This window comes from Mus caroli, unplaced genomic scaffold, assembly GCF_978045245.1.
Source record: "Mus caroli unplaced genomic scaffold, Mus_caroli_1 scaffold_7, whole genome shotgun sequence".
Taxonomy (NCBI): Eukaryota; Metazoa; Chordata; class Mammalia; order Rodentia; family Muridae; genus Mus; species Mus caroli.
In genome coordinates this window covers 61,108,658-61,119,133 of record NW_028227262.1, presented here as the reverse complement: position 1 = coordinate 61,119,133, position 10,476 = coordinate 61,108,658, and the positions used below count along the sequence as shown (strand labels likewise).

At 54.4% G+C, this 10,476-nt stretch overlaps 1 protein-coding gene across 1 annotated transcript; it reads left to right on the top strand.

Annotated features, from left to right (window-relative positions):
• The first annotated feature begins 269 nt into the window (after window positions 1-269).
• Window positions 270-8,627, top strand: Gata2 (GATA binding protein 2). The gene is made up of 6 exons (XM_021165190.3): window positions 270-467; window positions 1,103-1,375; window positions 1,808-2,449; window positions 4,006-4,151; window positions 6,164-6,289; window positions 6,793-8,627. The coding sequence occupies exons 2-6, from the start codon at window positions 1,147-1,149 to the stop codon at window positions 7,090-7,092; spliced, it is 1,443 nt and encodes a 480-aa protein (XP_021020849.1). The 5' UTR covers window positions 270-467; window positions 1,103-1,146; the 3' UTR covers window positions 7,093-8,627.
• Window positions 8,628-10,476: the final 1,849 nt, after the last annotated feature.

The window sequence follows — 10,476 nt, the reverse complement described above, 5'->3', positions numbered from 1 at the left end:
GACCTGAGCGTCTGCCGAAGGGGTGCAGGGTCTGCCCACGGCGAGGGTCCCCTGGGGGGCGTTGGCATCAGAGGCCGCAGAGAGGGCGCTGGTAGGGGGCCAGACAGCCTAGGAGGCCAGCTTGCGGGTCATTCCCGAAGTCCAGCGGCCGAAGCGGCGGGAGCAGCCAATGGGGGGGCGGAGGCTGGGCGGCGCGCGGCGCTGATTGGCTGGCGCCGGCTTCATAGGCGTGCGCGGCCCCCGCTTCATGTCTGTGCAGGAGTCGGCAGCTGGCGCCAGGGCGGCCGGAGGATGCAGAGGGGCCGGAGCCGGGCGGGCCTGAGGCCGAGACGCGCGCTGTCCCCCACCCCTATCCCGTGAATCCGCCGGCCTTGGGACGCGCTGTCGTTGGGCCCGCCGTACCCGGGCTCTCCTGGTGTCTCTTACTCTCTACTGCTGAGCCCTCCCCTTCCCGCGCCGCTGCGAGTGTAAGTTTGAGGTTCAGGGGGCTTGTGGACATTCCTAGGTTGGAGGGATCTCTGCGGAGTTCAGACCAGGATCTCCTGTGGGCGATTACGTTCTTATGCTTTGGGGAGAGGTTGGCTGACTGCTAGAGAGTGCATTGGGAAGCGGCTCTCAGCCCCAGGAACTGCGGGTGCGTTTTTTGGGGTGGCCCGGGGTGTCGGGGGTTAGTTTGTGTATATATTGTCAAAGTGTTACGGGGGCGTGGGATAGCGTGTGCCCCAGAGTGGATGTCTAGGCAACTGTCTCTAACTTTTAGTCAGAGTTTATGTGTTTGTGTGCTCAGAGGACAGGGGCACGGTGTGAGAACCTGATTTCAGTTCCGCGTGCGTTTTTGGGGGGTCACCGATGTCAGGACCTATCCCTGTGTGTGACCTCGTGTATGTGGGGTTGCATCTGTGGGAACGCGAGTTTCCCTGCAAGTGTATGAGACTGAACCCCTTCCTTCACCTTCCTTTCGTTTTAAACCTTGCACTTTCCTCCCACCCGGGACTGGTCCTCAGTGAAGCTCCGATGAAATGTCTTTGCTCCCAAGACACCGACTTTGGGAATAGGGGTGTCAGAAGGCGGCAGCGTCCTTCACATTCCCTCTGTTATCCAGGGCCGCCCCACCTTCGCCTGGTTCCCAAGCCACAGTAGTGGACCATGGAGGTGGCGCCTGAGCAGCCTCGCTGGATGGCGCACCCCGCCGTATTGAATGCGCAGCACCCCGACTCGCACCATCCGGGCCTGGCGCACAACTACATGGAACCAGCACAGCTGCTGCCTCCCGACGAGGTGGATGTCTTCTTCAACCATCTCGACTCGCAGGGCAACCCTTACTACGCCAACCCGGCCCACGCGCGCGCGCGCGTTTCCTACAGCCCAGCGCATGGTGAGCTTTGGCCCTCGAGGTTTCTGGAAGCCTGGCGCCCGGGCCAGGCCTTGGAGGGGGGGGACGGCCTGTTGCTGCTTCCCGGATGTGGGATCCACAGGAATCTGAGCAGCTGCGAAATCGGGCCTAAGAAGATGGAGGCAGGGACTTCTTGGGGAGGGTCTGGGACCTGTAGGGTTTCGGTCCATTTCCAAGTGTCTTGGCGGGGGCTGGGGGTGGGGGAATCCTTCTGGGCCCTGTCCGGTGGGGTTGCTGTGTCACTTGTCCTTCGGCCTTTCACTGACATTGCTGATGATTACAGGCCGAGGTGTTACGTTTCTGATGTTTTAAAGGGTGGGGCTGCTGATGGTAGTTCTCCGAGTTGTGATCCTGTGTGCCTGGGTCATGGCTCTGAAGCCCCTGGTCACCCTCACCCCTTCTCCCTCTGCGCAGCCCGTCTCACCGGAGGCCAGATGTGCCGACCACACTTGTTGCACAGCCCAGGCTTGCCGTGGCTGGACGGGGGCAAAGCAGCTCTCTCTGCCGCCGCTGCCCATCACCACAGTCCCTGGACCGTCAGCCCGTTCTCCAAGACCCCGCTGCACCCCTCAGCTGCTGGAGCACCCGGAGGGCCTCTGTCTGTTTACCCGGGGGCTGCGGGCGGGAGTGGGGGAGGCAGTGGGAGCTCCGTGGCCTCCCTCACCCCCACTGCAGCCCACTCGGGCTCCCATCTCTTCGGCTTCCCACCCACGCCACCCAAAGAAGTGTCTCCAGACCCCAGCACAACAGGAGCTGCTTCCCCGGCCTCTTCTTCTGCAGGGGGTAGTGTAGCCCGGGGTGAGGACAAGGATGGCGTCAAGTACCAAGTGTCACTGTCCGAGAGCATGAAGATGGAAGGCGGCAGTCCCCTGCGCCCAGGCCTAGCTACCATGGGCACCCAGCCTGCAACACACCACCCGATACCCACTTATCCCTCCTATGTGCCTGCCGCAGCTCATGACTACGGCAGCGGTCTCTTCCATCCGGGAGGCTTCCTGGGTGGCCCCGCCTCCAGCTTCACCCCTAAGCAGCGAAGCAAGGCTCGCTCCTGCTCAGGTAAAGGCAGGTGTGGGACTTCAGGGCCTGTGGGTGTGGTGTGCCTCTGTAAAAGGGATCCATGGTCTGATAGAGGGGCCATGCTAGGGAGCCTGATTTAAGAATGGGTGGTGGTCATCTCTGATAGTCCAGAGGCGTTTGAAGTTCCCTGTGGGGAGGAAGAAACCCCCAACACTTTCATCCTGCCGTTGAGTACTCCTAGGAACCCCCATGTTCAGCTCTTCCCCGCACCCCTCCTCATGCCCTCCTCTCCAAGGTTGGCAAGTATCAGCTAAAACACAGAATGAGGTTCCCTGTCTCCCTCCCCAGCTGAGACCGAGCAGCCTCGTGACTGGGCGTGGGGGAGAATGGAGGCTGTAGGTGAGGGAAGGAGTCAGTGTGTACTTATGTGTACGTGTATCTGTGAGCGTGTGTGCATGCCGTGGGCACTGCAGAGATCTAGGCCCTAGAGGAATCTGGTTCTCCAACTCTGCTAGTCCAGTTTTAGGATTGCAGTGGCTCCAGATCTCCTTGGAGATTTCCCCAAAGCAAAATTCCCAAGGCCTGCTTGCATCCTAGTGACCCTGATCCCTCTCCCTGGGGGTAGGAGTGAGAACCTGTGCGGGTGCCTGCACCCCTTTGCCAGCTGCAGCTGGATCCAGCTGGGTTTGTCCAGCCATATGGCCCTCAGGCAAAAACCTGTGGCTCCGAGGCTCCTTCCCATAGCTTTTAGCAAGGGAGGGAGGAAGGATTCCTCCAACGTTTATTTCTGAGTTGAAGAACCAACTTCTCATAGGTGACTTCCAACTAAATCAGGAAGAATTTCCAGGGTACTGAGCTACTAAGCCCTCGCTCCGCTGAACTCCAGCCCCAACTTGACTCTTGTCTCCTCCTGCTCTACTAAGACCAGCGACTTTGCCCTTTTTTGCAAAGTCTTGGCCTGTTTGTAGCCCTCTCTTCCATGTTTGTTTTGTATTCTATTTAAGCTCCAGATGGCCAAAAACAACAACAGAAAATAAGGCCACCTAGCCTAAAGTGAAAGAACTTATTTATTTCATTTTAGAAACAACTTTGATCGTTGAATTCTAGGAGTTTGGCTGAAAGGGAGCCCAACTGGAGGAAGAGGAAAAGTTTCCTGACCTTAGCCAGGAGCATAAAGACAGTGAGGGGCTGATGGGAGAGATGAGAAACAGACTTAGAGATGCTGGCTCAGTTGGGCAAAGTGAGAGGCAATAGAGCAGAAGAGAGGCTCCCCCAGACCCCAATCCTGGACAACTGTGGCCTGAGCCGAGTGAGGGACAGTAGCCTGTGCTCTGTAAAACCGGCCTTCAGTTCCTTTTCCGGGTAACTTGCTGCTGGCTCTGAGAACCCCTGGCAGCCTGCGTTTGCTGTTTCTCTTTGCTTTTCCTTAGCAACATCAGAAATGAGGATTTATCCTTAAAGGACCCTGACTTCTTTTAAGGGGACTCCTTGAGTCCCTCTTTCTGCCAGGGGTGGGTCTCCCTTAATACAACCTTGATCCTCTGGCTCTGTGTAGAGGCTAAGCAGGCCTTGTGTCTTTCCTTGATCCCTTACAGAAGGCCGGGAGTGTGTCAACTGTGGTGCCACAGCCACCCCTCTCTGGCGACGAGATGGCACGGGCCACTACCTGTGCAATGCCTGTGGGCTCTACCACAAGATGAATGGACAGAACCGGCCGCTCATCAAGCCTAAGCGGAGGCTGGTAAGAAAGGGCACATCATGGGGCAGGGCAGGGCCACGGTGGCCAGTGGCAACCTGGGCAGAGCCGGTTAGTTAAGTGAAGATGAAAAACAAAACAGAGGAAAAAAAAAAAAAAACGAAAACAATCCAACAGCAAACCTTCAAATGCAGACACTTCACCACCTGAAATCCTCTTATCAGTCAAATCATTTGGGGGGTCAGTCAGGTCGGTCTTCGTTCTGGCGGATTCTTTCCTGCCAAATTTCCTGTCCTGCAGCCTCCTGGCACCCCCCTCCCCCCCGCAGCTACCGGGCACCCCCTCCCCTGCCCCCCCCACTGCTGAAGGATTCCCAGAGCTCATGGTCTAGCAGCCCACCCTCAGGCTCTGGTCTCTTATTCGCTCTTTTTTAAAAATAGGGCCATGAAGTACTTTTCCCTGTGGCTGCTCTGGCCGCCTTCCCTCGCCTCCCAGCTCCCGGTCTCCTCCGCTTATTTAAATAACACACAGCGGCCACCAAAAAAACCTGCCCTTTATTATTTTTCCATGGAGTCACCTATACTGTGTATTTTCATTTGAGTGATTTTTTAAAAAAATGTCCCTTCGGATCTCCTGCCGGAGTTTCCTATCCGGACATCTGCAGCCGGTAGATAAGGAAACTTCGTGTATCTGTTTCCGGACCGGCAAGTTTTCAGAGCCACCTCGACTCAGTCCTGCCTCTCGCTGGGCTGTTTTGAAATTTCTAATACCCTCCACTCTGCAAATAATGTGTAAAATGCTAAGAATAATAAATATATTTTTTCAGGGCGAAGTGATTTATGAGTTTAAATCGTTCACCCGCTTTGGGGCCCTTTTTCTTTTTTTTTTTTTTCTCTCCACCCCCCTAGCAGTGTGAGGGCGGTGCGGGCTGGTGGGGGTGGAAGGAGGATATGCTGCCGGCCCCTGAGTCAGAATTCCAGCTTCAGCCTGCTTACTCACCCTCCCTGCCCCCGCGGGCAGGCCAGCTCTGGTCCCCTCCATGAGCAGGCTCAAGCCCGGGGCCTCTCTGGACTCGGCTGGACTCGGCCCCCTCCCCACACTGGCTGCTGAGGGAGTTCAGTGCTAGGAGTTGCTGGGTGGAGGTGGGGTGTGAGGGGAGGAACACACAGGAGTAGCGCTCTGTTTACCTGAGGCAGAAGGGATGGCAGAGGGTGATCTGTATTCTAGGAAAAGCCCCCCTCCCTTTTTCTCCCTCCCCACATTTCAGTCCTTCTAGAGACTAGACCTCCCCTCTTCCACGCCTCACCTCTGACTGGCATTTCCTGGGGGGCTGGGACCAGGGGCTTGGTAAAAGCAGCAGGTGAGCGCTCTCAGGGTTTAGGGCTCTAGGCCGGCAGGAATGGAAGCGCCTTTGCTCCATAGTCTTTTTGAAGCCTCTGGCTAGTATGACTATTGATTGCTAGGAATGCTGTTAGTGCAGTAAAAGGCACTGAGTGTTTAGTTTTTAAACTGTAGTTAAATTCAATTTAAATCTCTCCTGGCGACTCCTAGATCCTATATAGGACAAAGCAAGTCCACACTTTAATCCCGGGCTCCAACTTCCTCAGGGCTTTCTGGGTTCTCCTGGGCAGTGCAGGGTCTTGTTGCCTTGGCCTCCCAGCCGTGACTCACCAGGATTCTGGATTTCCAGGGGAACAGTGGGGGAGGAGGCATGCAACTGGAGACAGCAACTCAGGATGGTCGCAGGACTAAAGTCTCCGTGGGACCTGTTTCCTTACCTGTGAAATTAGATGGCTGGGCGGTTAGGGGATGCGGCTGCTTTTCCCTTCTGAGTTGACAATCCTTTAGGTTCTAAGAGCTCTTATTCTAAAGTTCTGTGATCCCCAACAAGTTTCCATCTCAAATTCTAAAATTCCTCCGATTGAGATGCTTTGATTCCCCGGTAGGACCTATCGCTCCTGGCTCGGCGGTGGGGCTGGGGGGTGGTGCTAAGGGCCCAGGAGGAGGTCAAGGTGGGGCGTGGGAGACAACCGCTGACGCTACCCCTCCCCTCCTAGTCTGCTGCCAGGAGAGCGGGCACCTGTTGTGCAAATTGTCAGACGACAACCACCACCTTATGGCGCCGGAACGCCAACGGGGACCCTGTGTGCAACGCCTGTGGCCTCTACTACAAGCTGCACAATGTGAGTGCACCCCACCCCTCCCCGGGGACCTCAGCTCTTTGTGCTGTCTGGCCAGCCAGCGGCCCCAGCCACAATCTCCAGCTTGGCTTGGCTTGGGTAGCCGCAGCCGGCAGCCTGCTTGGTCAGCCCAGAGTGCCAGAAGGGCGTCCTGTAAGGACGATACCTCTGTTTCGGAGGTGGGACCGATGGGGGCAGGGCGGGCAGGGACCCGGTACCTGTGATAGGAGAAGATGGAGACAGGGAAGGGTTAGAGGTGTTGGAGGATGCAGGCTGTGCAGGCACTTAGTGGTCTGGGAACAATCATGTGGACTGTTAGACCATACACTCTTCCTTGAAAAGATGACAGTGAGGGCTTAAGGGGGCTTTGGTGAGTCACATTGGGTCTGTACAGTTCCTGTCACCCTGGGGATACAATTAACTCAGCCTGCCTCGACCTGTGGAGAGAGTTTGGAGGGATTTGTGTGGGAGGCAACTTCTCCTAAGGGCTCTGTGGCTGTCCCCAGGTTAACAGGCCACTGACCATGAAGAAGGAAGGGATCCAGACCCGGAATAGGAAGATGTCCAGCAAATCCAAGAAGAGCAAGAAAGGGGCTGAATGTTTCGAGGAGCTATCCAAGTGCATGCAAGAGAAGTCACCGCCCTTCAGTGCGGCTGCCCTGGCTGGACACATGGCACCTGTGGGACACCTCCCACCTTTTAGTCACTCTGGACACATCCTACCCACGCCCACGCCTATCCACCCTTCCTCCAGTCTCTCTTTTGGCCACCCCCACCCGTCCAGCATGGTGACTGCCATGGGCTAGGCAAGCCTCCCACTGGACAGACATGGACATCAAGGGTGGTTGGCAGAACCAGAGCGAGGCTGGGCACTCCCAGGATGGGTGGAACATACTCTTGGCTCCCGCCCATACCAAGAGACCCACTTCCTCCTGCCAGCCTAGCCTGGCCGAAGCCACCTCTCCTTGGAGGACTCCCAGCCTTGTGCCGCCATTACTGTGAATATTTCTAACTGGGCTGCAGCTCGCGTGTGCCCGGGGTGCTGCCCAGAAAAGTGTTTTCACGGAAAGTGTTTGTTTGGAGAGCAAAATGGACAGGTTTACAGATTTATAGCAAGAAGAGGAGACTGGGGATAGAAAAATGAAACCTTTCTTTTTTCTTTTTTCTTCTTGTTTTATATTTTTGAAGGAGAAAGGAGTAGGCAAAAAGAAAAATAATTTATTTTGCTCTTATTTCTTACAAGAACGTGAAGACATGGAGGCGTGTGCTATTTGTGTTCTCGGGGTCCTTCTTTGGGACCTCCTGCCACCAGTCAGGGCTCTTGGGGGCAGACTTAGAGGTCCTCAGCCTGAGCCTCCTTCACCCCAGCCTGCCTGCAGGGTAGCCCCTGCCCTGACGCAGCCCTAGAGGGCAGAGACAATTGCAGGCGGTCCTGCGCAGATTCCCAGGCCAGGGCTGGGTCACAGGAAGGAAACATTCTCTGGAAAGGGGAAACGTCTCCCAGATCATTCCCCTGGCTTCCAGAGGCCAAAGCTGGTGTGACCCAAATGGGTCGGAGCTGCTGCCTGTGCTCTAGGCCAGTTGGACCCCTGTAAATACAACCTTCTTTTCTGCTAACCCCTCGGCCCCCTCCCCCTCTAAGATAAATAAGAAAATACTCAAAGCGAAAACCAAACTGCATAAGCTTAACCCGCTGATGAGTGGTTTTATTTTGAAACTCGTTTTTGGGTCCAGTCAATTGTACGTTGCCACAGAAGCCCCGCTATGAAAAAAAAAATAAATGAAACCTACAAACCAGGCCTGAGCTTCACAGTCCTTTGAATGGTTCTCGGGTCCCACAGCCCTGGCAGGGGGCTTGGGACAAGGGGGAATCTTATGCTCTTGGTTCCTGGGAGACGGGGCAGGCAGGCAGTGGCCCTGTGATCCCAGGCTTCTGTTCTGCTGTGGCTGGCTGAATCCTTCAAGGTACAGTTGTACATAAAAAGTGTCCCAAGCTTTGATTCTGTGTGTGGTGGTGGCAGTGGTGCAGCAGCCAGCAAGGGGGCCCCCCCGAGTGAGCCCAGGGAGACGATTGTGCTGAGTCAATCAAGTGCAATATCGGTGTCCAGTTGCTGCAGAGCACCCTAACCGGAAGTAACTTATTTTGTGCTAGTACCCGCATAAGAGAAGAATCGGCAGTATTTTCTGTTTTTATGTTTTGGGCTTGTTTTATTTTGAATTAGTGACCTAAGTTATTGTTAACTGTGTACAACATTTAAATATTGTCTGTAAAAATTGTATGCTACCCTCTTATTCCTTTAAAGTGAATACTGTTAAAAATAAATAAAATACTTTTTGTGAATGCTGTCGCCTGTTGAGTGGGTCCCTGGGACCCCTACACCCCTGCTGGGGTTTAAGCTGTCAGGTGGCTTTGTGTCTGCTGTCTCTGTCTTTCAGAGAAAGGCCCATTTGGCTAAAACATCCTCCCCTGGGGCCCATGGGGATGGGCAGGACTTTTCTTCAGCCTGTGCTCTTCTGAGAACCTAAGCAAGGTACCTGATTGGGCTTTTTATAGAACCAATAGCTGAACTGGCCCCATTCAGGTCCCTCCAGTGTGGTCATCTCTGGTTTCTAGGGTACCAGGTTACCAAATCTGTTCATTGGCATACGCGTTCACCCGGTCCTGATTGCTGCCTTGGACCAATGATCCAGGAAATCCACTGCTACCAATATTCCTAATGAAGGCATCTGCTGTCATGCCCTTAAAGAGTGACTGCTAACTGATCACTGGTAAGTATATGTATCTGGTCGCTAGCCTGCACACAACAGGGCCACCAGTCATCCCTGGCAGTGATGTTAGCAATTGTCAGTAGTCATATGCCTAGAGTCTGTCTCTCATCAAGGAGGTTTCTCATGGCCAATGTGTGGACAGATGCAGACTACCAATGGTGTCATTCATAATGTGCATGCACACGTGTGTGTGTGTGTGTGTGTGTGTGTGTGTGTGTGTGTGTGTGTGTGTGAATCGTGGGGTTTCTATATTGCTCAGGCTGGCTTCAAACACGTAAGCACCTTCCCTCCTGAGAAGTTGGCATGTGGCCATTATGACTGGTCACTCAGTGTCTCTATAACAATGACTGACCCTTGGTCACTTGCCTCTGATCATCTTACTACCCTTGTGCCTAGTAACCACACCTTCTCACAACCACATCTTCTCTGATGCCCTGGTACCAATGCCCCTGAGGGCTCATCTCTAGTCACCATGATCTTGTTACAAGTGTCAAAGTCTGACCCCAGCACCCCCAATTCTCCCAAGTCTCTTAAACCCCACACTCCTGACCACTTGCCTCCCTAACTAGTCCGTGGTTAATAACCAGTAATTGGTATATCTGGTTACTGCACTTTAGTGTCACTAGTGCTGTTGATCCCAACATATCCCATAGGTTTCTGATCAGCAGTCTCTCTTCTACCCTCAGCCCTCAAGCACCGAAGACCTCATGATCCTAGTAACCCCTGTCCTGAGTCACCCACGTCCCTGACCAGTGGCTCACAATATGTCCAGTCAACCATAGTCTTGCCTGAGACCTCTGAGCTGACTCCTGGTCATAACTGTATTGTCTACACCTTCTTGGATAAAAGAATCTCTTTGATTCAAGTCACTGAGCATGTGTCCCTGGTCAGTGGCTTCTCTCTGCTCATCATCTCTAGCCACTTAGGTCTCTTGACTGGGGTCCCCATTGACTACTATTGCTGTCAACATTCTTGCTCCTCGACATCCATCTACACCTGGAGGTTTTCTCCTGAGTCAGGCTGCTGTGCTAGCTCACAGAGCAAAAAGCAAGTCTCCTAGGAAGAACCAGCACCTTGTCCATCAGGGTGTAGTGAGGTGGTATCTCCAGGGTATCCTTTGGTCTCAGGATACTGTCCTGGCGTGCCACCATTACCCTGTCCTCTTCTTTCCCTGCAGATCAGGCACCTGAACCAGACAGGCGGCAACCTGAAGCTTAGTCGGGCTGCTGTGCTTCCCCCACAGGACCACCAACCACACTGGCCTTCTGGCCTCCTGCTAGCTACAGGCACAGTGAAGCCCAGGAGCAGCTTTCTGCCTTGTCCCCAGGTGTGATAGCAGATGTATTTAGGAATGGGTTATGCATGCGTGTGTGTGCATGCGTGTGTGTGCATGCATGTGTGTGCTGTTGACAACCCCCTTT